The 27,006-nt window shown below is 35.3% G+C and overlaps 4 protein-coding genes and 1 long non-coding RNA gene across 12 annotated transcripts in view; 2 read left to right on the top strand and 3 right to left on the bottom strand.

Annotated features, from left to right (window-relative positions):
- Positions 1-19: 19 nt before the first annotated feature.
- LOC122523946 (OTU domain-containing protein 7B-like) lies at positions 20-3,893 on the top strand. 2 transcript variants are annotated; one of them, XM_043645934.1, is made up of 9 exons: positions 20-674; positions 1,345-1,582; positions 1,660-1,924; positions 2,003-2,153; positions 2,233-2,604; positions 2,687-3,000; positions 3,090-3,248; positions 3,353-3,425; positions 3,554-3,893. In XM_043645934.1, the coding sequence occupies exons 2-9, from the start codon at positions 1,360-1,362 to the stop codon at positions 3,653-3,655; spliced, it is 1,659 nt and encodes a 552-aa protein (XP_043501869.1). In that variant the 5' UTR covers positions 20-674; positions 1,345-1,359; the 3' UTR covers positions 3,656-3,893. The 2 variants fall into 2 exon arrangements, with proteins under 2 accessions (XP_043501869.1, XP_043501868.1); XM_043645933.1 differs by having other exon boundaries at positions 20-700.
- A 5,003-nt stretch (positions 3,894-8,896) lies between these two features.
- Positions 8,897-12,950, bottom strand: LOC122524320. 2 transcript variants are annotated; one of them, XR_006305504.1, is made up of 2 exons: positions 12,189-12,950; positions 8,897-9,865 (listed from the first exon to the last, which is right to left on the bottom strand). It is a non-coding gene; the product is annotated as an uncharacterized LOC122524320 (long non-coding RNA). The 2 variants fall into 2 exon arrangements; XR_006305505.1 differs by lacking the exon at positions 12,189-12,950 and adding an exon at positions 11,024-11,226.
- Positions 11,410-27,006, top strand: part of LOC122524315 (protein Fe65 homolog) — a 69,261-nt gene continuing 53,664 nt past the window's right edge. For 5 of the 6 annotated variants that reach the window (XM_043646482.1, XM_043646487.1, XM_043646485.1 and 2 more), the window contains exons 1-2: positions 11,410-11,662; positions 24,929-24,987. Coding sequence is in view for 1 of the 6 variants with exons in the window: in XM_043646487.1 (XP_043502422.1) it covers positions 24,945-24,987 (43 nt within the window). In the remaining 5 variants the exon portion in view is untranslated. The remainder of the gene's footprint in view (positions 11,663-24,928; positions 24,988-27,006) is intronic. The other variant, XM_043646483.1, reaches the window with a different exon arrangement.
- LOC122524316 (cytochrome P450 6a2-like) lies at positions 20,092-22,148 on the bottom strand. The gene has a single exon (XM_043646489.1). The coding sequence runs from the start codon at positions 22,045-22,047 to the stop codon at positions 20,539-20,541; it is 1,509 nt and encodes a 502-aa protein (XP_043502424.1). The 5' UTR covers positions 22,048-22,148; the 3' UTR covers positions 20,092-20,538.
- Positions 22,377-24,059, bottom strand: LOC122524318 (probable cytochrome P450 6a13). The gene has a single exon (XM_043646490.1). It carries the CDS (start codon positions 23,930-23,932, stop codon positions 22,424-22,426), a length of 1,509 nt encoding a protein of 502 aa, XP_043502425.1. The 5' UTR covers positions 23,933-24,059; the 3' UTR covers positions 22,377-22,423.

The following is a 27,006-nucleotide window of genomic DNA, read 5'->3' as shown; positions in this document are numbered from 1 at the left end:
TTCTGAGCGCCATATATTTTATCAAGATGGACACTGGACGTACTAAGCGCCACCTTCGTTATCAAGATGGACGTCAGGCGTACCGAGCGCTATCTTTTCTTTAGATTTTTATAGAAAACTATTATCAATATTGAATAAACGTACAATATATTACGATCGTTTATCTAACTCTTTATATATTGTAAAATTATTCTTACTTTGACAATTTAATGTAGCTTTTAATATGAATGAGCGATCGTAAAATAAATTTGATAAGCGTAAATAAATTGTTACGTTCCGTATAGTAAGTCTCGTAATAAGTACCACGTGACCCCGGTTTAAAATTACAGAAAGATTACCGCGCGTAACCGACAGACGATATTTAATTTCCGTTGGTCCTTCCTACCCCCTCTGCGTCGCGTATTTTCGCAGAGTTTCGTTCAGTAGGCTGCGTCGCCGCGTACAATAAAAGTGTAGATTGTGTCGATATATTAGTTTGATTGATTCCACCCTTTTACTTTCCTTATATCCGTCCATTTTTTTTTCTTTTTCTTCCTTTTACCCAGTGTATTTTTAAAGTTAAATTACTCGCTGGAAAAATATGATAAATTGTCGAAAAAATTTGGTTAAGGGACATCCAATCGAGAGCTACGTAATAAGAGGAATTCATCACGGTTCGCTGCACTAATTCAATTGTACGTGAAAGAGCTAAAGAGACAGAGTAAGGTTTTAATTGAAAACTTAAATGCATTTTTCTTACATATGTTACATATACGTTCACGCTTACGTTTACACATGCACCATCCGCTGTCAAATATTTACAAGAAATATATATATATATATATGTATGTATACGTGTTTTATAAACGATGCATTTATGTTTTCCTTTTTCATAACTAATTTTAATAATAAGTTACGCCTACGCAACACATGTATACATACCTCGAGTATGAATGTGGACGTGTATTTATGACTGGCTTTTTATTAATGCTCTGCGATGACCAAAACCTTGTCCTATTTTTGTAAACACACATATATATATAGTTTTTTGTATGTATGCAGGTATGTGTCATCTATATATGCAAATATGTTTATAATCACCTGTACTAATCGTATATCTAATGTCATGTCATTTTGACAAAGCTTACATTACCCGTATGAATTTATTTAACATTTTATCTTGACTACATTTTAATGAGCTAAATTTACTAACTGCATAGCTCTATTTATAAAAACTACACTCACTTTCAACAGTTTTATTTTTAAGAAAATAAAGCTTCCATGTTGCGCAACGTTGTAAAATTATGACAGATTGAGATCTAGATCGTTATGTAATAAATGAAATGTTTTAATGTAAAATTATAGGAGATTAAAGGTGTTATGAGCGGTGCTTTATCCATGTATGATGGCTTGGAGAAAGAAACAACATCGAATAATGCATTGGAAAGTAGTAGCGGTACTACGAAGAAGTTGGCCAGAGGAATTTCTAGAGCGACAGAAAATGCTGCCATAGTTTCATATGCACGCTCTCAATTTGCTACTTTGGGATCTTTGGACATGCCCGAATTTACATTTTCTTTGCCAGATTTGTCTGTGTATCCAGGTAATATGTCAATCTTAACATGTTTGAAGCATTCAATGAACATTTTAGTCATATTTTACGATCAATTTTCCTTATAGATTCGTTCCGTCAATTTTTGGAGAAAGATTTGATAGAAGGAGGATGTCTATCTTCATTGGAAGCAGCAGGACGATTGAATTGGTGGTGCGGTGGGAAAAATGGAAGTAATAGAGTTCTCTGGCCATTAGCAACTTCGGGAGATGGTAATTGTTTGCTTCATGCAGCTTCTCTTGGTATGTGGGGTTTCCATGATAGATTACTTACGCTGAGAGAAGTTTTGCATAATACATTGAATGTGGGAGAATACCGACATGCACTTTTTAGGTACGTGACAAATATAGATTTATGTGTGTATATGTATATAGTGACTCGATGATTAATTAAGATATATATCTTATACAGAAGATGGAAATGGCGTCAGGTGGGTTTAAATGCTGCAGCAGGTTTGTCTTATACGGAAGCTGAATGGGTATCCGAATGGCAAACTATAGTAGATATGGCTTCGCCAATACTTAGGAATCAAACAGCCACTTCTTATCAAAGTCTAGAAGAAGTAAAAATATTTATATTATACTATTTATATACTTATGATATAATTCTTTTATTTATCGAGTGGTTTTTGTTTGATTCAGGTACATGTACTGGCATTGGCTCATATTTTAAGACGTCCTATAATAGTAATAGCAGAAACAATGTTAAAAGATGCAGAGGGAGTAGCTTTGGCACCTATACCATTTGGAGGAGTATACCTTCCATTAGAAATACCACCTTCGAATTGTCATAGAACTCCATTATTATTGGCATATCATTCTGCACACTTTTCACCGCTCGTTACGGTTCATGGACACAATGACATCGGGGATGATAGTAATGAAGGAGTTAGTATACCTCTGGTCGATCCTGATAGTGGTCAAATATTGCCAGTATTATTCGCTGTAGATCCTGGTCCTGATTGGGATTGGATTGAAGGATCGCGTGATTTATTGTCCTGCGAGCAAAGCACGGTAATAATACATAACTGAAATACATTTCTCTATTATAAGTTAATGTTTTTTACATAGGTTACACACTTTTTTTTATATCTAGATGGAGATATTAATAAGGGATTATTTGGACTACGAGTACGTTAATTTCACATCAGAAGAAATCGACAGGTTATCTGATACAGATGGTTCCCTGTCCAAGACAGCTAAACAATTATTAGGTGTCGCGAAACAATTTGGATCGATTGGAAGATCAATGAGTAAGAAATTTTGGTCTATGACCAAGAGACCAAAAAGTCCTCCATCTTCTTCTGGCGGTAATTCTACTGAAGGATTATTCTGTATTAAAATGAAAAGTAGACGCCATCAGTACGTCGATCAGATGTTACAAAACTACCTCGAATGTGCCCATGCTAGGTAAATTCTTAATATTATCTAATAATCCTTCTTTCCTCATCTCTTTTTTGTGTGTTCGATATTCAATTATACAATTTTCATTCGTCTAGATATCTTCAAGATCATCAAATAGACGATACAGGCTGTGAAATGAATTACGGAGCTGGCAAATCCAAATTCTATGCTGTGAGTGATTATGGTAGTCATGCAAGTGTCAGCAAATTATTACCAGCTCATCCAAATAAAGATCGTACGCTTTATCTTTCAAGGTACATTAATAATAATCAGTCGTATTGAATTAGTAGTAAAACATTAAATAGATTTGCTTGGTTGATGAGAGTAGTAGTGTATCGATTATCTATCTTTCTCGTAGATCAACATTCTATAACGATCATACATCGCCTGAAAAAAAGGGTGATCGACGGTCATGGAATAGTAATTTGCGGGTATGTCTTTGCAAAATAGAGCGTACATATATATGCATAGATAATATTTATTTAAATATTTTTCTATACATGTATAAAAAAGAAAAAAAGGAAACCATGAACGTATCTATAAAATTGATTTTTTTTAGGCGTGCGTGAAGGAGTGTCGCAGTGAACACTGCCAATTTTTTGGCTCACCGGAAAATGAATATTATTGTTCGCAATGTTGGGCTAATCGACGTTATCGTTAAAAAAATTTTTCTTTGTTTTGTTTTTTATCTAACAAAGCATGACAATAATCACGATAAAACCACCGAGTGGCATGCATGCATGCTAATTAATTTCTTCGTTAATATGGATTCATATATCCATATATCAAAAAAATATTTATCTTCCTTCATTATCTATCATTCATCTATATATTTCTTTCTCTTTTTTTGTCTGGCTTTCTCTTTTTCTCTCTCTCTCCCTTTCTCCCTCTCTCTCTCTTTCTTTATTTATTAACATTCTCATTAATTCATTAAATTAAAAATGCATATCAAATATGTATTAAAAAATAATCACAGCCGATTCGATGTTCGTTATCGATCAGAGACGCCTTTCTACGTGTAGCCAAAACCAAAACAAAAAAAAAGAAAAAAAAATTAAAAGACGAAATGTTTCAAGAGATTATATTTTTTAAATACTGCTGCATAATCATTACATATATATATATATATATATATATGTATATATATATGTATATATATATATGTACATGTGCCTTTTTGTGTCGTTCATAATATTAATATAAAAATATTATATTTAAAAAGACTAATTAACTAACAATACTCAAAGTGAGAATCAGTACAATGGATCTTATATATATATATATAATTCATATTGCAACGACCACATACTAACAATTTCGTTTACAACGCTCTGTACTTATTAATCGTGCTTGGAATAATTATCTATAATAATAATAATAATGATAATTAAAGAAAATAATTATACGCATATAATAATAAACGATTGATTTCGTTTATCACGATTAAATTGTAATCATCGATCGGTGATCGGTGTTTGAATCGTAAAATTGTGTGTAAAATAAAGAAATATTTTTGTACACATCGTGTAATGCTATCGAAACGAAGTTGTGTCAGGGTAAAATTAATGGTGAGGCTGGTGTAAGATAATACGAAGGAAGTAACTTAGTCTCGAGAGAGAGATTACCTTTGTAAGAAAATAATTTAAGATCGTAAGTCAGTATCCTCATTAAATTTGAGATTGTATTTAAACTACAGATTTATTGTTAATATTGTCTCTTATAATAATTTATATAGAATATATTTTAAATATTAATAATATAATTGTATAAATGTGGAAAAATGTATGTATTTTAATAAAATATATAAAATATAATTACAATATTAATATAAAACGAAAAGAAATGAAATAAAACAAAAATAAAAAATAAATTATTATGTACATGTTATATATAAATCTTACTTAATAATTGTGTATTAAAATTAATAACAAATATCTTAATATTTACAATATATTCTATCGATAGGATAAAAGTATAAAAATTAATGGAATATTTTCTATTATTTTTTCTTGTTTCTATTAAATCAATTTTCACGTTCAATTTATTATCAATTATCTCTATTTCTATTTGTCTCTTTGATGAAAGACAATTGCAATTCTCTCTCTTTTACACACAAACACACACACACACACAGAGAAAACGTTATTAGTCACGAACTGAGCGTAATTTGCGGCTTGTAATACCGTTCTCGTCGTTTGTAACCTCGTTTGAGACACGTAAGTACGATAAAAGGGAGAAAAGGGGTGGTAATAGAAGGATGGGTGTTGGATTGGGGTGTATGTTGTGAAGCTGTAAGGATAAGGGTGGAAGGATAGTAACCGCATTTCCACATTTAGGGGATGTTTTCCAACCTTCTATTGATACCAACACACGTATCTAAACGAAAAATAAAATCGAACAGTTCTCTGTTAATATTAACAAAAGAAAACGAAAAATAAAATATAATAAAAATTCGATTGGATAAACTGCATCTAGTTTGAGGGATTAGACGGGTTAAGGGTTGCTTCGAAAAAAGAGGGATGCATTCATTTTGCACGGGTCATAAGGTTTCCCGGGATGGTAGGTGAGAAGGGGTTCTGTGGGGGTTGAAGTTACTATACTTTGGGGACTTGTGAAAATATTCTGACGAATTCTTCGAAACATTTTCCTTCCTTTAGCATGGATTTGAAATTTTTATAAAACCAAAAGAAATTCGAGGGTTGTCTTGGGAGTAATATCAAAAATTGCTATCAGACTTTCAATCTTTTTTCTTTTTAATTTTCAAATTATTTAGATAGAATAATAATGATGATTTTAAATAGTAAAATTAGGATTATAGAAATAGGCATAAAATAGAAAGAACACAATTGTCATATTTTTATAATTTCTAAAATTCTTCTTACCAATTTCTACTAGAAATTTGTTAAAGTAATTTATATGTAGTGTATATATATATATACGTATATCTATTTATCTTCCTCCCGCTTTTATCTATTCTTCTGATATTTTTTTGTTCCTTTTTTTACGTCAACTTCGTTACTGGAGAAAAGTAAATTCCGAGGAAAAAGAGGGTCGTACTCTGTTATAAGGGTGAAGAGATAGTAACACAGGGGTAAAATGGGAGCAACGTTGGGGAAGCAAACAGGCAGACTGAGGTGCCGGCTAAACAAAGATAAAGGTACCAAAGGGCAAGAAAGAATTGCTAAAAAGAGAAAGTTTTTTCTATTTCTTTTTCCCTCGATAAACATCTTAGATGCTTACATGCTAGAGTTTGTTGGTGCATCGGTTAGAAAATAGTTTAGATGGAATATATTAAATTAGAAGATTTTTTTCAAGAGGAATATAAAAATACAAATATTTTCATTATATTTTGACGCGATATACAACGTTAGTTGATCGGAAACGATGTTCTTCAAAAATCCTTAGTAAAATATTCTGATTTTATATTCGTGTTCCTCTTCTCGTGAAAGCATTTATAAAGAAAAAGAGAAAGAAACTATTTAAAGTACCTAATGGGGGATGAAAAGAAAATGAAAATTGATACGAACAACTCTTGGAACTTTTCTCACCTTTCCTTGATTCCCAACCATTTCCGATATTGCCTAGACAGTAACAGTAAAAAATTGCACGATTTTCAGGAAGACCCACCACCCTGCCCCTCACCTTTTCCGTCTTTTTTTACACCGGTCGATTCCCTCTGCCGAGAGAACTGGTAGATACGAGTTTAGGAAGGACAGAGAGAAGAGAAACGAGGGTTGAATGGCCGTTCGCTAAATTATCGGGTAGAAAGAGGGAAATCGGCTGCAATCCGTGCGCGGCCAACCGCAAATACCGAATATCTATATATACATATACATTCCCACACTCGTGCCCATACTCACACATGTCTACATATACAGGATGGTCCAAAAATTTGTAGGCGATTATAAAAATATATTATTCTTTTTCCAGATTTATACGTAGAATTATTTTTCCATCAGATTGTAAAACTGCGAGTTAGCTTTTGGGAGATTGGCTTTACTAAAAGTAGCCGAAAAAGAGTTGTAAAAAAAAAAAAAAAAAAAATCAGCTAGATCTTTTTGGCCTACCTTGTGTATACACATATAACTTTATATTTGTTTCTTTCTCTCTTGACCTATTCATCTTCCTTTTCTCTCTATCCCTCGATTGCGCACGTTCACCCCTCGGTAACCAGCCCCGGTACGGCATCCCCTCTTTTTCTCGGCGATCTGCTCATCGGAAATCATTGCCACGCCGCCATTGTCAGCCGTCGAGGCACATTAGATTGGCTTCGACCCAATACTACCACCGATTTCCCAATTCTGTCCGGTAGAATCGCATTATTCGGATTATTCGGTAGCCGTCGCACCGCGCCGCGTCGCCGAGATCGAATGGACCTTTTTTGAAGGAAGGGCTTTCACCGAGATTTTCGCTAAAAGGCTCGTTAGACTTCCACCAGCACCTCCTATATTCTCCACCTATACTCTCATCCTCCTATTCTTCGTTATTCGATAAAGCGAGATAATTTCTCCATCGAGTTACTCCTATTTTATTTTTATTTTCACAGCTATCGGAATGATTCAAAGATCGAAAATGATCGACAATGGTAGATATCGATCTTGATAAAACGATAATGAAATCTTTGTAGATGGATCGTAAGGGAGTAGAGCATTAGATACGGTCTTCGCGCGAATGAAATTTTCATTTTTCATTAGCTAACATTTTTACTTTTCTTCAGACGAAATTCTGCACACCATGTTCGTATTTTTTTCTACTTCTTTTTTCAAGGCCGTCGGAGGTTTTTTGGAATAAGGGGTGAGAACGGTGGGCGAGGGAAAAGGAGGGATATTAAATATCTTGAAGGAAGAGAGAGAGAGAGAAGAAATTCGTCGGCTGTCTGCAGAAACCTATTTGAATCTTTTAGCAGTGCCTAGAGGCTCCGAAAGCATTGACCAACTGCTATGCAGAAAAAGTAGATAGAGATAGAGAAATGAGGATAGTGATAATAAATATTCTACATCTGAGAATTACATTGAACAAATTCTGGGGGTAATTTTCAGTGAAATGGAATAACAGGGTAGATAATAGAGTAAATAGAACAATAGCGGCGCGTTACCATTGAACTATTGTACTTTTAATTTAAAGCATGTACATTGTCTATACATATTCCCATGCACATAAACATGGATTATATACTTATATATAAACACGGGACCATTTAAATGCACATGCACATTTATAGATATGCCCATAGAAGAAATTAAAATATATTATGGTTTCATTGGCTGCAAGCTCGAGGAAGAAAGGCTGTAGGACGAAGGGTTGATTTGCTTCCGGTAGAAAAGTGGAGGCACGGAGGGTAGGTGCGTTGTTACGTCATGTGTGAAATTACTATCACCTACCTTTCACATCTCTAAACTATGTTTGTGTTTTCTAATCTTTTGTATTGTATAAGAAAAGAGTGAGAAGATATTGCAGTGATTTTGAAAAATCTTCGTTACTTATTTTGTATAATGCGATAATTACAAACAATAATGTAGGCATGCATGCAAATGGATTATATTTCGAAAAAGAGATGAAAATAGAAATAGAAAGGGGTAGAAAATAGATGGAGAGGGGATGATCGTACGTTTCTGTCCAAGAACGGTCAGCACGAACGAGATTAATAAATATTAGAGAGGCGTGGGTAGCTCGAGGGAATGCACATGATTTAAAGAGGCGCATGCTGGTGAGCGTTTAATAAATAAGCTCTCCTGCTCGTCGACCGAACTCCTTTCTCTCTCTCTCTCTCTCTCTCTCTTTCTCTCGTTCAGTACGCAAAATTATTCTCGGGGAGAATTGTACTACCCCAAAAAAAGTTTCTCTCGTTTTGTTTGTCTTCCATTTTTTTTGTTAATTTTTATTTTTTCCCTTCTTTTTTCTCTCTCGTCATCCTATTCTTTATTTCATATTAAATTTCAATACTCGTATACATAATTGAACGATCCAATATATATTTTTTAATTTTTTTCAGATTATATTAATCCTTTGTACTCGAGACCTTTTTCGTTATCAGCGACCCATATAGCGGTTGTAATATTCGACGGTACGAATGTATAGGCGAGTTTATATCGAACGATACTCGCGTTAAAGCGTGCAGTAACGAAAGGGTTAATAAATTTATTAGTTGGAAAAATTTGAGAACTCGTACGCAGGTGGTGAGATTTGGGAATCAACATTATTTGCGATATACTAGTACAATAAATATAAATAACGTAATTATCGTCGAGCATACGATGGCTGCTTTATAAATTTATTCCAAATTTATATTCTATAATTTTTCTTTATTGCATCCTTTCGGCCTAGTATTGCAATATTTAAAAAAATGACTACTTGTTAATTTTCGCAATTATACGAGACTTTAAATAATTTCCGGTTCAATTTTAACTTCGGTGGTTTTTCAAAAAGCAATTGAAATATTAAACATACAATTAGATTGCACCATTAAAGTAAATTACATCGATCTTTTTTATTATGTATTTGAAAGAAAAATAGCTGCGTTAAAAGCTACGTATTAAATCGTATGTACGTAATTCGGATGGAAGACAATCGGTTAAAATGGAATTAAACGTGAAGAGAAGCGGACGAAAGCGTAAAATTGAGGACAAAAAGTTTGTCGGGGTGGTGTCGAGGGGAGAGTGGTCGTTGCTGGTCCTGGTGGTGGTTGGTTGGTACGCTAGAGAAAATTATACCAGGATATAAGAACCCTCTCCGTTTTAATGATCTCCTAGTTTTTTGTAATTAGCCAGCACTTTCCACGACCACGCACCGTGCTTCTGTCTTCCCTGGCTTATTTATTTTCTCAACCGGTTTTCTCGTTCCTCGTCCTTGCTTTCTGACGTTTAATTTTTACCTATAACAACAAGAATGTGTATAACATGAAAAATTAAAATGAAATATTTAAAGAAAAGAAAAGAAATAATTTTGACTGCCGTCTCGTTGAGCAGCCAATTTTTTTTGGAAAAATCGGTCAAAAATAAAAGGAAATATATCGATTTAAGTAGAAGGTCGAGCCTTTTCCTCCTCTCGGTATCGATCTTGGCAACGCTTCGTCGTCGAGACTCGCACGCTCTACGACCCTACGATTCACTTTTCTACCTCTAACATATGTTCTCTCCCTCTTGGAAAGCAGAGAAATACGCACACACGGAAGAAGTATACGACATATATATATTCGCACACAGGTACGCACAGCTCTCGTTACGCTTCCTGAACCTATTGTCTATAATAATCATCGGCGAGCTTTCGATTATCCGGAAGAACGCTTTACGAGTACCAGACACCCAGCTTTCCAATTTTCTGATCGCTTGCCTCCTTGACGGTTGTATAATGAAAGAGAAAAAAAAGATCTAATCGATTACTTTTTCTCTTTTTTTCTTATTCTACTTTATTCAATTCTTTAGAAAGGAAGATAAAATTAATCGTTTGTAACTTTTCGGATTAGATTAACTCGGAAAGGAACTTTATTAAGGTGGCTATAATCATTTAAAGTTACTTGTCATATCAATTACAACTAATTTCTTAAAGGATTAAAAGTTTGATCATTTCGATAATCGAACAAATACGATTAATATATTTGAATTAAATTCTAACCAATTAGAGATCTCTATTCGAAAATTATCCGCGAAAAAATCTTGAAGATTTGCAAACGTATTATTTTTATTTTTTATAGAACTTTGTTTTATTTGCAAATCGAATACAATTTCGTCAAATGATTGATTTTTAACAACGAATTTATAATTTGTAACATCTATCCGTCGGTAGGCAAGAAATTCAAAAAGAACAACGATTAATATTAACATCAAAAAGGAAAGCTACGAAAGAATAATAATAAATAACTTTCGTACGGTAATTGAAACATCACTCGAGTCGTTTGAAAATATTTCAGTATACTTTTGTTTTTTGAGATAATTTGGAAGGAGACCAAAAATTTCCTCCCCCAAAAGGAATAATAATTGTAATAAAAAAATAAATAAATAGGTGTAGGGTTCGAGAGATCGAATCGTCGTACCTGAGTCGAATAGTGGGAGTAACAAGTAGACGATTAGACCAATAGCGTGCGAGAGAAGCGGAGTGGAGTGGGAGAGTAGAAGTGTGGGAGCGTTGCCGCCTGGCAGCGCCGCGACGCGTTCGAGGGGAACTAGACGTGACACACGACGCGTTCGGGAGACAATATTCCACAAGGCTTTTCTAACCTCGTCCTGGCGCTACGCGCGCGTCCGTCCTCGTCGTGTCGGCTCCCTTCGTTTCGTTTCGTTTCGTTTCGTCTCTCCGTGTGACGTGTTGTGTGCCATCGGAATATAATATATCCCTCACACACCTTTATACATTTTTCACATTTTTCATATTTTCTCTCTCTCTCTTTCTCTCTCTTTCTCTCTCATTCTCTATTTTCCATTTTAGTTTTTTCTTTTTTAAATATCAAAGAACTATCATTTTTATCTAACTTTTCTACTTTTTTTTTTTCCTCCTAATTATGACAATCGACTATTTGCGGTGACGAAAAGAGAATATTTAAAGAACAGAGAGAGCAAAAAAGAAGAGAAAGAGAGAAAGAGGATTATCATTTTTCTTCTTTTCGTCTACTTATTGGAAATTGCAGTGAGAAGATATAACCTGGAGAGAGGATCATCGATCTTTTACCCCACAAGTAAGGACTTATTAATTTAATTCCTTACATTATTTTATAATGTTATCGAAATAATTGCGATTGACACGATGATCGATCATCGATTTATATCGATCGCAATATTTCGAAAGAAACAGGAGCGTCTGGCCGAATTCAAATGTAATTGAAACTCGGCCCGCCCATTCTAGCGCTGACCAATCGAATGTCGAGATTTGACAGCGAAGCGAACTTTCAAAACTTTGAATTTCTTTATATTTACCTTTTTTATTTTGCACAAATTTCATTACAATTATAATTAAAGTATGTATCGAAGTACACGTACTATGGCCGAGTACTTATACATTTTAATTGGGTTGATTTTCAACATTATGTTTGAATAATTTTTGATAATTATATTGTTCGTGCAATAGGATATACCAAATTTGATAAATTATTTAATAGAGAACATACGAAAGGGTATATATAGTTATTGTATTGAATCTGCTTACGTATCTATCCGTAGAAATTTTCTGTAGCCTAGTTAGAATAGGTCGATACGTGAAAATACCTGCAGTCGTTCCAGTTCGATTCATAGCAAAGCAAATCGTAATAAAATGTCGACGACGACGACGACGAAGACGACAACGACGACGACGACGACGACGAGGACAATCTGACGATCGATTTGGTTCGCCTAATACATATTTAAAGATCATGTAGATGACATGTATGTAAGTAGTGCACGTATAGAGGGTGGCTCAAACTTTTCTAGATGATTTTCAAAATCGATTACAATACTTTAAGACTTTGCAGAATTATCTTACTTTCAGATTATAAAACTACAAACGTGGAAGATTTTTTGTACGATTTGTAAAGTATTATTGTTTAAATAGTCTCGAGAAAAGGATACTTGATTTTAAAAATTAACTGGAAACTTTTGGTCCAACCTGTATACGCGAGACACGTTCGCCTAACTTTTTCCCTTACGTTTTACGCCCTTTTTCTTTTTCTCCTTCCCTCTCTCTCATTTTATTTTCTTTCCTTTTTATTCTTTCTTCTCTATCACCCACGCGAGCATACTTTTTTATTCGAATGGATATTATTATGTCTTCGCACATTAATCATCGAATTAAGGGAAGTAATAACGTTAATGTAATATTCAAGTTTTACGTTTTCTACGATTCTTTTTAGTTACAACAAATTTATTATTATTGATAAATGAAATATAATGATCGATTGATATCGAGTGGAAATATTTGCTCATTATTATATTCTTAAATAAATAAACTTCCTTTTTGTATAATAAAAATTAGCATAATTGTAAGAACAAATGATTTACGTAAAAAGATTATTTTGAAAAAGACATTGGTGTTATCTAATGGTCAAAAATCCTACCAAAAAACAAAACGTTCTACATAAGAATGAGTGATCGAGAGAGAAAGAGACAGAGATAAATGGAGGGGAAGAAAAAAAACTGAAACAAAACAGCAACCCTTCTTTTCTTGGTCCTCTTTGACCAACGTTCCCTCTTTTTACCCCTCTTTTCTCCCATCTCAGGGCAGCTTTCATTCTCCGAACGCGTCGAACGTGTGTCTCTTACAAAAACTACCCTTTCTTTCTCCCTCTCTTTCTCTCGCTCGCTCTTAAGGTGCATTATTTTTTATCCTCTTGCCTTTTATTTCGTCAGGGAGGAAAGAGAGTATATACTGTGTGTCTATATATAGACAATGTATCCATCTCTTTCTCTCTTAGTTATTTTACTCGAAGTTGTAGGGTACACACTCGTTCTTTCTCTCTCTCTCTCTCTCTCTCTCCCTCTCTCTCTTTGTCGGCAATCTTCCATCTCTTTCTCTCGAAGCTTTCCCTTTGTCTCCGTGGAAACCTTGCGGTAGTTATGCGACGTTCGGGTGCTCCAAGCAGGGTGCCGAGCCTCGACTACGTGCAGAGGGGGTGGGAGTTGGGGGGAGAGGATACGCTCCTGGAACGTGACTCGGGTGCAATATTTAAAAGCGGCACAACGTCAATACTCTTCTACTACTCTTTCTCTCTCTTTTTCTCATTTTCTTTCTCTTTCTTACAGCATCTTTCCAAACCGAGATAACACCCACGCATTGTTTCTCATACCTATATCAGTTGAACTCTTACATTCTCTCTCCCTCCTTCTCTTATTCCATTTTTAGAATATCCTTGAGGTTTGTTCGAGGTTGACCTTAACCTTGTATGCATGCATATATAATATATCTTTCCGTGTAATGCAGTAACATTTGTACAAGTAAAAGTATTGATTTTTTCAAATCATTTATGGTAAACTTTGAGAGACCATTTAATTACTTTTGGTGCATGCGTTATTTTTATATTTCTACGGTGCAATATGTATTTTAGCATTCCTATTTTTTCACCCAGCTTATTTATGCATGTATATTAAAAGGAAATTCAACTAATTTGAATATGCGTATGCACGGTGATAATTTGTCTACGGAAAAAGAGAGATAGAAACGAAAGGAAAGGACGAATGATACGGTAGGGTGAATAAATGCGACAGGAAGTTATGACAATTATGAGGGTGTGTTTGTAGAAATGTAGAAGTAAAATAAGAAGGAAGGAAGGAAGGAAGGAAGGAAGGAAGGAAAGAAAGAAAGAAAGAGGAAGAAAGCTGTGCTGTGGTGGCACTCTGGCAGCAGCTTGCCCTTCTCGACTGTCTGTGCGACGGCTCGTGAAATGAAATCGGGGACGACGATGATGGTCGATCGTTTATAAGTTTGACGATGGATAGAATTCCATCTCTCTTTTTTTTCTTCTCTCTTTCATTTTTCTTTTTTCTCTCCTTTTTCTTTTTCCTTACTCTTCGAGGTTTGTTCCTACGATAAACGGATTTTCCATGATCCAATTAAGTCTTCCAAGTACGAGGTAAGAGGGAAAAAGGGAGATCGATAAATTCCCCTTGTAATTTTTTACGTGCCGATCAAACGTGCGGACTTGTCCGCCCTTCTCCCTTTTTCTTCTCTCTCAAATTTTATTACAACTCCGGACTGTGTTATGTAGTAGTATTTTATTAGTATTATTTTTTTAGTGTTATATTAAAGTAGTCAATTACTGGTAACAAATGATCAAATAATATATTATGAATGAGAAAGAGAGAGAGATAGAGAGAGAGAGAGAGAGGTTCAGGTTCGAGAAAAGTACAACACAGTGACAGCGGTTTTGCGATCCTCTATCTCGCGTATGCGGGTCACGAAGATGAGAGGCACCTATTGTGAGTCAGCTTGACGTGTTCTAATTAAGAGAAAACCATGCGGATAGTAGTGGTTTCACGCCCATACTCATCAACTCGTCTACTAGTCTACTACCTACCATATTTTCATAGTTGACGCTTGTCAAAAGCATTCTTGTCCTCTCTCTCTCTTTCTCCACGTATAATATATATGTAGTTATTTCAAATTAAATAGATTTTAATATTTTTATTCTTCGTATCTTCATTTCTTGTATTTCTTGCTCGTATTTTCTCTCCCATTTCTCTCTCTCTCTCTCTTTCTTCTTCCCCGTTAGCATTCTAGCTTAAATATTTCCGAGATAATTAATTCTCGCTTATTTGATTTGCCCGTCGTTCTTCATGTTTTTTTATGAGCATTTTCCGTTCTCCTTTCTTCTTCTTCTTCTTCTTCAACTTTTATTTCTTTTAGTTGTTGTTTTCCCTTCATTTTCTTCCACGTAGATATACATACGTGTACTCGAATGCAAACGGAGCGAAGAGCTCCAGGTACACGTTCAATTTCCCACGTGAGAATTATCAATCGACCCTCGCAATTACGCTCGTCGCAATTACGAAACTTTCGTTCACCGTAACAGGTAGCTTGATACTTGTACATGCACACACATATGATATATATATATATATATATGTATGCATAAATGCGTTAGCGAGTGTACGAGGGCTAAGCCTTAACGAGCTCTACGCTCGAACAAACTATTATTCACAGATTTTTGTTTCCATGCATCGTCACCTTCGACGTCAGCCTAATATTAATTTAGATATAATAATTATAATCAGTAAATTATTTCAATTTTTTCTCCATTGTTTAAATATTTATTTATACATTTCACAATTAATTTTCATATGTATAAAGTGAAATAATTAAAATGGATAGTAGGATCGATCGATTTTCGATACATGATCGAGTAGTGAAAACCACTTCAGCTATTTCAAATATATTTTGAGGTGAAATCATTTAGATTTGTTCGATACTTCAACGCATCAGCGTGTTTTCGAGCCCTTCGAGAAAATTGATCTTTACAAAACGTTTGAATGGTGCTTTCGATATTTACGTTTTAGGAATAGATAAATAGAGATAGATAGATAAGTAGGGAGAGAGAGAATAAACTTGTACAAGTGCATAGTTCACGAAAGCTATTATTGCATTGAATTCTCGAATGAATTGTTAACTTAAAGGACAATAGAACATTTCTGATGATAATTCTTTCATTACAGGATTGTCCTTTCACTTTTTTGTGTTTTAAATGCAATAATTATTTGCTTGTTTTTTTTTTAATTATAATATGTGCATATATAAATGTATGCGTGTAGCATGCATAGGAATCCGAGATATAAAGAAGAATTCCGATGCTTTATGGTTCGTACGATGACGTGTTCTTTATTACAGCGATTGAATCAACTAGGAGGCGTGGAGATTACGTGTATGCATATTGCCTTGATAAAATGCTAATGAATAAATTCTTTGAAAGAGAACGTACTCGATTTTCTAATTTTATTATATTATCTATATGTATGTGGCGGTGGGTGTTTAGTTAACTGTTAAATGAGAAAATCGATTAGTATTCCCCTGGTTGTCGATATTATTGGTATCTTTGGATTGACGTACTACGCTAAGTGTCCTTTCAATTATTTAAGCGTATTAGCACGGTAAATTTCTGTCCCCGTGGTTTCATTGAAATATTAATCTCTCTCCTCTCCCTTGCTCCAACGCTCATTCCCATAGCGAGATTTGTTGATAATTAAACTCGTAATTAATTTATATCAAAGCAACGAACCGTGTATCGATTCTAACGCCAGTTTATGATTTATCTTCCGTCAAAAGGAAATAGAACAAAATGATAAATCCCAATTTTTGTATATTCTTCCATTCCACAATTACACTTTATACCATATTATCTTCAAAGTATTCTGTCAGTAGAATGTAATGCAGTGTAGGGGGTAAATCATTAAAAGTTATTCTAAATATTCTCTTCTTCTTCTCTCTCTCTCTCTCTCTCTCTCGTTCTCGCTCATTCTAATTTAAGTATCCTCCGAACCCCTACAGAGATGCCTTGTACCATATTGTGGCTTGTATTGTATAGAACGGTCTGTCCTTGTCCAAGGACAGTGCCTTGTCACTTGCCTATCTTGATTGTAGGATCTCCAAGAGTAGGAGGGAGAGGGTGAGAGAGAGGGAGGATTAACTGGGGTCGTAGGAATACACGTGTTAGTTGTAGCTACTCGCGTGTCTCTCTCTTTCCTTCCAAGCAAGCTTCTCTATTGGTAGATGCCCTTTAGTAGAAGGAGGGAGGCCAGAAGCTACACAAGGATAAAACCACTTTACGTTCCCTGGAGGTCGTAAAGATACCAGAGACTTCGCCTCGTCTATATCTTTTCCTTTCTCTCTTTCTCTCTTCCTCTCTTCCTCTTCCTCTCTTTCGCTCGCACTCTCTTTGCCAAATCCGTATGTTCTGCTGTTACGTACACGTTAGACCTTCTTATGTATGCATACACACAAATATACGGTGTAAGACATGCAAGAGTTACTATAGTCTTCTTTTCTATGCTAATCGATACATTCGTTTATTATTGCAACTAGGTATTATAAAGAAAGAGAATGAGAGAAAAAGAGGGAGGATTGTTTTTTATCGTTTTTATTCAAAAAGAAAAACTTTTTTTTTTATTTATCGCTACTCTTGATCACGTATTTCTCGGTCTTTTCTGCGCCTGAGCCAAGTATCGATCGTACTGGTGTTCGAAGAGAGTACACAGGGATAGTTATTTTCAGTGTCTTTGATTTATTCATCCTACGTATTGTTTCTTTTAACGAACGATAGAATGGTTTGTTCTTTATATTGACATAACATCAGCCAGCTTCGAATATTCGAATACCTATTACATTACTGTATTTCTATGCATTTCTATACTATGCGTATGTATATATCTTTTACCGTACTCTAACGTACATTTTGAACGCATTTTACACTCGTGACTCGTGCCTCAGGCTATCTCCCTCTCCCTCTCTTTCTCTCTCTGTTATTTACGTAAATTCGTTCAAAGAGAAAGAGGGAGAGAGAGAGAGAAATCAACGTCACGATTGTAATTCTAATTGATTACAGAAATTTAACATTAGATTTACCAACAGTTTCGTTTGAAATGCCTCGCAAATTTTATTGCAACACATATAATTGATTAATTTTCATATATTATATTTGTGTATTGTCAAAAAACAATTTGTATATATGCGTACGCATATGTGCACGCATATGTATAATAGCGAAGTAAACAACAGAAATGGAAGTTGATATTCAAAGTTATGACATTTTATTTATATACTTCGTGCAATTTATGACGTCAGTTCAGGTGAGAATCGAACAGGAATGAAAGAGGCAAATGGACACGAACGAGAATACGAGCGTGCGATAAATAGAGAGAGAGAGAGAGAGAGAGAAAGAATTGGAAACAAGGGATGCGAAGCTGTGGGTGCCAAAGGGTGAAGAGGGCGAAGCAGATAGTGGCATTCAGTGCTACCAACGGATGATACCCACGGGGAAACACTGTAAACACTGACGCAAATCTCGTTTTTCTTCTCTCTCTCTCTCTCTCTCTCTCCCCTACTCTCTTTTATATTTTCAACCCCAACCCCATTTCCTCCTCACTTCCTCCCACTTTTTCTGCCGTTCAGCGACGACGCGTAATAACGATAATAAATCGTGTCTGAGTGATTTAGGGATTCATTTAACGAACAAAACTTCACAGAGTAACGGAGTAACTGAGAGAGAGAGAGAGAAGAAGGGGTAATAAAGGTCGTCGGATTACAAATAAATTCATTTGCAGAAATATAGCGGATCGTGTGCTTATTATGATCGATGAAAGATTATAGAAAATTTATTTCCTTCTTTCTATTCTTCGAAATTAATTAATATTACAATTACCGATGATTTTTAGAAGAGAGAGGGAGGAATTACTTTCGCGATTAATTACTTTATTCGTTTCATATAAATTATCATTAGTTTCTAAGCATTTATTTATTCGAATAATTTGTCTAAAAATTCTATACGTATGTAGACATAGGGAGGGGGAGAGGGAGCGAGAGAGAATGAGAATATTTATGGAGGTTGTTGAACGGGACTGGATAGTCCTGTACCTGTTGATCCCTCGTCGAGATCCTCCCCAACTGTTTCGTTCAACGCAGGAGGTTCGAATAACAACCCCGATAGAACCGTGGGGTTGAAATTATGCTAGCTTCTCGAAGCCCGATAAAATATATCATGCTTCTCGAAGACACGCGTTGCAACTATCTCTCTCTTTCTCTCTCAGAGTCTTTGAAGTATCGACATCCCTCGGGAAATCAGTGAAAGATGCACTGCGACTCCAAACTCCCTTTTCTCACCTTCGTTCCCCCTCCCTCTCTCGACCATCCTTTCTTTTATTCCATTCAGACAATACGATTTCTCCAAAGTCCAACAAGATCGCCAAACCGAGAAATGAAAGTCGACTTATCGATAAACGAGACGTATTTTCGACGTCTGCTACAAACAAAAATATATCGATCTTATTTCGTCTCATCTAGTTTGCTCGATTTCTCTTTTTTATTTTTCTTTTCTTTTCTTTAGATATTTCCCGTTTGCAATATATTCGCGAATATTTTTATTTAGAATTTAGAACTCGCTCGCTCCCTCCTCTTTCCTCTCTCTTGTTTTCTTTTTTTATCGTTTTGTCTTGCAGATCTTCTCTTCGTGTCTATCGATAATCCTTTGGAAAGAAGATCAGCTTCGAGGATATTTCTCCTGTTGGCTGTCGCTTCCTTGAACTATACTTGTGCGTATATTGCAAATGGAAGTCTTGTAAAATAGAACACGTACGTGTGTGTGTGTGTGTGTAATATTTGCACGTGACTGTGTGCACGTGACGCGTTGAACACGAGAAACCACTCAAGCAATCCGTTAGAATACGTTTTTACTTACGTTGGTATAAGAACGTCTTCTTTAGCTCTATCTTTGTTTTTTTTTCTCTTGTAGATATTATCAAGATCTTCAGTTTTTAATATCGGATGCTTTAAAAAATAATAAATTTCAAGCGAATGATAAGAAAAACAAGTCGGTCGTTGCGAGAGAAGATTTTTCTCTTGACAAATATAAAATGTCATGAATATTTGGAGAATTAAGCAAGATCAGTAGGTAGAAATATAGGACACAGGATGAAATTAATCTGATTCGAGTTTACGGATCACCGAGTATATTTCGCTTATACACGAAATTCGATTACAATTGCGTTTTGTATTCTGGAAATCTTGATAATTTCGTCATTCAACGAAAAGCCCTCATTGTTCTCGAAAACTGTTGGCCAGCGATATCACGCTAGTTTGCTTTGAATTATTACTAAACATTATAGTTCTCTAAACTATCATTGTAAAGTATAATTAAACGATACAGTAGACCAAACATTTTATAATATTATTATCAGTAGTTTATTATTTATATGATAAAATGATGAAAACAAAATTATAAATCGTCTTATCGAGTAAATATAAAGTAAACACTCTCTGATATATTATTGCGAAATCACGATAACAGATATAACAGTTTTATATTTTATCTTATTTGTAAGCTTAAAAATAAAATAATATTGTTTAGAAGAATATTTCAATAAAGAATTTCATGCAAATTTAAAGACGTTTCAGATAAACCCACAAACCGTCAACGGGTGTCGATATTACGCCCAGAATGTCTAGTTCAACGGGATAACTGGTTCTTGGGTTTCGTTCTATCCTATATTTCGATAAGAGTGTTGCCAAAGCAGCTTTCGTCTGTAACAATGCCATTCTAAGACCAACGCAAATTCTCGGACCTTCTCCGAATGCCAAGAAACAATATTTATTAATATCAGCTTTATTCTTTTCGCTCCATCGATCAGGATCAAAGGCTTCCGGATTGGTCCAATATTTAGGATCTCTTTGCAAATAACGACTGGGTATAATGATCTTTGTACCAGGCTCCACTTGACAAGTTAGACCATCGTAGCCCTTCAATTCAATACTATTAGTACACATTTTAATGGTTACATCAAACAAGGAGTTCAATCTTTGCGATTCGCTGATCACTTGATCCAAATAGGTCATCTCTTTCAACGAATCATACGTAATTTCGCCTCCGTGCTTAGCTAATACGTCATTGATATGATTCCTTAATTTTTCTTGAATATCGTAATGAATGGATAGTTCGAAACAGACGAAACTCAAGGTTCCTGCCGAACTTTCATAACCGTCGACGAAAAACGAGAGACTTTCCGAAGCCAACGACTCCTCGTCGATTTGTTGGCCCTCGTTTCTTTCAAGATCGATCATTAATTGAAAGAAATCGTTACGCTTCTCGGTTTCTTCCCTTCTCCTCTCGATGATCTGTTTGACGATAGATCTGAAGAACTGATCGATATCTTTGGGTATGAAAGGCATTTTAATAAACTTGTTTAGAAACGGAAAATAGATCAAAACGGATTGGAGTAAACCTTGTAACTTGGTCATTTTGAATGTCTTCTTGCCGATCTCGTGAAACGATCGCGAATTGTAATTATCCTCGAAACAAAATCCTTCGATACCAAATCCCGCATTTGCTACCACCTCGCCGGTAAATCTCGCGAAAAGATCTTTCGTCTCGAACGCGACCCTTTGGTCTTCGCCGATCTTTTTGTTCAAATAATTGTGAAACTTTTTGCAAACGCCTCGTACCGTTTCCGATAAAATTCTCAATCGCATACCCGTGAAAGCGTAGGTCAGCCTTTTCCTAGATGTCATCCATTCTTCGCCCTGCGTAAAAAATGGATTTTTGGCAATCAACGGATCGGCATCCTTGGAAACTTTCACAGCGTTCTCGTGGAAACTCGAGAAGTTGGTTTGCATAACGGATTTGATAAGATCTGGGTCGCGTATCAATAATCCTGGCACCATACCGTCGTAAAAGCCAATCATACTCCTGTCGTTGTACCGATTATACCATTCTCGTATGAGTTGAGAAATATTCTTTCGTAATAATATCAGTGGCAATAGATGACCAACGATCGGTAAAGCACACGGCGCTGACGGTATACCTTGTCGTTCCCAATAACTATAAATCTGCCACCAATAAAAATACAAAGCTATTATTGCGCAGATTATTAACACGATCAATAAAAAACTCATATTTGTACGGATTCGAGCCTAACTTATATGAAACTTTTGTTCGTAACCAAAGCGAGAGCTCTTTTTACGTTGCTTTCATGGCCGCTACTGCTCCATATTAATCAGAGCACTTGGGATATCTATGCGTCGACATGTCCATACATATATGATAAGAGAAGATAAGTCTCGTTTAATACTTATTGCCACAAATAGAAGTGACCTTTAGGAGTCGTCCCAATATAAAGTCATTGCGTTTTATAAATGGGAAAAATAAAAAGAGGATGACGATTATTATTTTATTGAAAATATTTTATTTATATCATTTACGGTTATTTTTTTCGCAACGCTTAAAAATAAGAAGCAGAAAGATATGAATAATGTGTATTAAATGTTGCAATTAAAGACGTCTCAAATAAACCCAGAGTCCTTCAACGGGTGTGGACAATATTCCCCAAAGTCCAATTTTAACAGGATACGAGGTTCTTGGGTTACGTTCTATCCTATATTTTAATAAGAGTGTTACCAATGCAGCTTTTGTCTGTAACAATCCCATTCTAAGACCAACGCAAATTCTCGGACCCTCTCCGAATGGTAGAAAACAATATTTGTTAACGTCAGCTTTCTTCTCGTCGCTCCATCGATCAGGATCAAATCCTTCGGGGTTAATCCAATATTTAGGATCTCTTTGAAGACAATGCATAGGTATAATGATCTTTGTACCCGGCTCCACTTGACAAGTAAGACCATCTTTCCCTTTCAATTGAATATTATTGGTACATATTTTACCCATTATATCGAGTAAAGTGTTCAATCTCTGCGATTCGTTGATCACTTGATCCAAATAGGTCATCTCTTTCAACGAATCATACGTAATTTCGCCGCCGTGCTTAGCTAACACATCGCGAATTTCTTTCCGCACTTTTTCTTGAACTTCACAATGAACGGATAATTCGAAACAGATGAAACTTAAGGTTGCCGACGAGGTCTCGTAACCATCGACGAAGAACGAGAGTGCGTGAACGGTCAATGATTCCACGTCGAACTTTTGACCCTCGCTTTTCTCAAGATCGGCCATTAATTGAAAGAAATCGTTACGTTTCTCGGTCTCGTCTCTTCTCTTTTCTATGACTTGTTCGACGATAGATCTGAAGAACTGGTCGATATCCTTAGGTATAAATCGAAAATTAAAGAATTTGTGTAGGAACGGTAAAAACAGCATGACGGATTGCACAGCACCATTAAACGGCGTCATCCGAAATATATTTTCTCCGATCTTGTGAAACGATTGCGGATTGTCATTATCCTCGAAACAAAATCCTTCGATACCAAATGCAGCATTCGCTACCACCTCGCCGGTAAATCTTCCAAAAAGATCTTTCGCCTCGAACTGGACCCTCTGATCTTCGCCGATCTTTCTGTTCAAATAATGATCAAACTTTTTGCAAACACCTCGTACGGTCTCCGCTAAGATCTTCAATCGCATACTCGAAAACGCATAGGTCAATCTCTTTCTACCTGTCAGCCACTCTTCGCCTTCCGTAAAGAATGGATTTTTGGCTAACAGAGGATCGTTTTTTTTATCAACTTTCAAAGCGTTCTCGTGGAAATTCGAAAAATTAGTTTGAATAACTGTCTTAACTAAATCTGGATCGCGCACCAATAATCCTGGTATCGTACCGTCATAGTAACCAACCATGCTCGCCTCGCTGTACCGATTGTACCAATTCTTTACCAGTTGAGAGATATTTTTTTGCAATAGTAATAATGGTAATAGATGACCAACGATTGGCAGGACAAATGGAATCGATGGTATACCTTGCCGTTCCCAATAGCAAAAAGACCATCGCCAATATAAATACAAGGCGATCAAACCACAGAGGATTAAAACGATCGTCAACAAATCCATATTTACGAATTAAAAAAGCACACTCTCTTTTACAATTACGAGAAGGAGACCTTTACGGAAGGAGACCTTTACGGAAGGAGACCTTTACGCGTTGCACTCTCGGATGCTACTGTCTAACGTTGACTGAAGTTGACAAATATGAATAGACATAAGTGTGCGTGCGTCCATGTTAACTGTGTGATAAGTGGAATATAATTTCTTTCGGTACCTATCGTTACAAGTAGAACTCTGTCCTCGGTAATTGCATCATTTTCAAATCATATAAATGTCTTTTAATGACGAGAAATCTCTGATCGTTTTTTAATGTTTCCAACTCTACGATAACATGTAATTTATATTTTATTAGCTCTGTTATCGTATTCGAAATGTTTAATAACGAGTAATAGTAACGGGAGGAGGAGGAGGAGGAGGAGGAAGAAAGTAAGTAGATTGATAAAGTGGCTTAATCATGCTGTTATCTAATGAAACTGAAAAGAGGAGGCTCATGTCGGATAATAATTATATACGAAATTCAACGAATAATGATACTATGATACAATGATACTATGATACAATGATACATACTCACTCATACTATCTCATTTCCCTCACACCATCACAATAAAGGGCGATATTTCTTATGTCTTTTCACTTATTCGAATATTTAGTAACGATCGTTCTCGAACATTCATACTGAACAACAACTTTTTTCTTACTCTAAAGGCGTATATATTGAGCAACGATCGTTCCCCAATATTCCTATCTTAACGTTTCTTCTTAAATTTTTTCTATCCCTTCCTAACTGACAAACAACTTTGTTTTTCCTTGAAATACGGATATGTAGCAATGATCAGCAATGATCGTTCTCGAATATTCATATCTTAATTCATAGCCCCTTTGTTTAATTTCCCTTCCCACATATATATATTTTTCTATTATAATTAAACACGCGTAAACACTGTATAAAATATTAATCTTATTATTTAGATAATCATTCGAAATCTCTCCATTTTACAGATTCGTCAGTCATCTAATGCAGTCGTGTTTGCGAGCTGTTGAACTTTATGAAAGCTTTGGTGAGTTTTCTTTTTGCAAATAATGTTGTAAGAGAAAGAGAGAGAGAGAGAGAGAGCGGAGAGAATTCTCGTTTAGTCTGAAGTATTGGAAAACTGTTTTACTCCTCTTACTTTTCACTTCATGATCTATTATAGGAGTTTGAGAGAGAGAGAGAGAGAGAGAGAACGAACGAAAAATGGGTTATCACATTAGAGTATTAGAGAAGGGGGAAAAAGAGAGATAAAGAGGAAGATATCAAATAGAAAGAGGGAAAGATAGATAGATTATTTTTAAAGTTATCTTCCAGGTTATTTCCAGTTATTTTCCACAAACTTATATAATGCTTTAAATTCGTTTTCCATTTTTTAAATAGAGGATAATTATTCGGTCATAAGTGTATCGTTAAAAAAGATCGCATGACTCGCGTGACTCTAATAGCGATCCTGATCGTCTATTAATCCTGAATAATAATTATCGATTACGTCAATGTTAACGTCAATGAATTTAACATTTTCACGATTGTTTGTTGCAATTTATGGAATCAATTTTCTCTTGTTGAGTTGTTAATTGATAGACAGAGTCTAACGAAGATAGAGAAATAGAATTTAATGAGTGTCGTTGAAAAACGATTAGGCCCTTGGTACTTTCGATAACTTTCTCTCTCTCTCTCTCTCTCTCTCTCTCCTTTCAGTTTCACGTAGAACACCCTGTTTGCTTCCTGCCAGAGGCAGAAGCCTTTGGTAATTAAGTCGAGCTCACAGCGACATCAGCTCTATTGTGCTGGGCAAATGGGCTGTTTAGACCGGATACATGACTTCATCTCTCTCTCTCTCTCTCTCTCTCTTATCGTGCATGCACATAGCGGTTTAATCGATCATGCTTATGCTTCGATTTTGATATTATCCAAGTGTCAGCATTGAAAACGATAATGTATTGAAAGTCTTGTTAAGGTTGATTAGATTATAATTATATATATATATTTAGAAATAGCGTTTTATCTAAACGTTAGATTTTATTGACGTGTTGATTAGAAAAGTGTTACATAACTGGTTTTATCTAATCTTTTTAGTAATTACAACAGATACATTTCAACTATAAAACAGACTTATTTATCTTCGTGGAAAATGAATTTGAAAATAATATTTTCGTGTTGGGAACAAAGACACGTTCACGGCCATATTTCTTTATAGACTAGATGACATAGTAAACGAGCGAAAAAGATTTAGTTTGAGAAATCCAGTAGAAACGAATTCAGGAGAAATTTTCTCTTGGGAATGGACTCCTGCGTCATCTTCCTTGCTTCCAGAGTTTCCACTTGGAACTCTTTGACAGTGTAGACTTTCAAAACGTGATAGGAATATCTTCTTACTCTTAACGATCCCATCCAAGTACATATAATACAAGCTTTCTCTCCAAGTTCCAAGCTGGGTCAAAAGTTCCTACGTTATTTTATAAATCAATTAGCTCTCTCTTTTTCGAATCCTTTAAGACTAATTTTGCGTAGATGTCTGAAACTCCGAGTCTAACTTAAAATGATCAAAGTTTTCTCGCGCGTCCAAAGAATCTGGAAAAGAAAGTCATTGATTTTGAAAATTGTCTATAAATCCATCTTGTAAATTACGCAAAAAATAAGAAAGAAATGATTTTTTAAACTTTTGTAGCTCTTCGAGAGATACTTTCAAAAGGATTTAGAAAATATACGCGAAAAGCAAGGTAGACGTTTTGGACGTTGAACACGCATATCGATCCTTCGTTTGTCATTAAGCCTCGTTTCTATCGATTCTATCGTGGTTTAGAAACCACCTGACGCTTCCGACAGCTTGAGAACATTGTTCTCGAGGTATTACAGGATGTTCTACGCAAATCTATTCCATTATTTATACTCTGCTTTTGAATAATTTCACTCGATTCTAAGGATCGATATCGTTAGATCTGTAATCCTTGATCGCTAATAAATTTTCTCATTATTACATAGATTTTTACATATTGGATTTTGACAAAATAATGGAATAATAAATAACTGCGTTACGGGCAAATTA

Source organism: Polistes fuscatus, unplaced genomic scaffold (genome assembly GCF_010416935.1).
Source record: "Polistes fuscatus isolate 324 unplaced genomic scaffold, CU_Pfus_HIC Scaffold7, whole genome shotgun sequence".
Classification (NCBI taxonomy): domain Eukaryota; kingdom Metazoa; phylum Arthropoda; class Insecta; order Hymenoptera; family Vespidae; genus Polistes; species Polistes fuscatus.
Note: the sequence above shows the minus strand (reverse complement) of the source record. Positions and strands in the feature narration are given on the sequence as shown.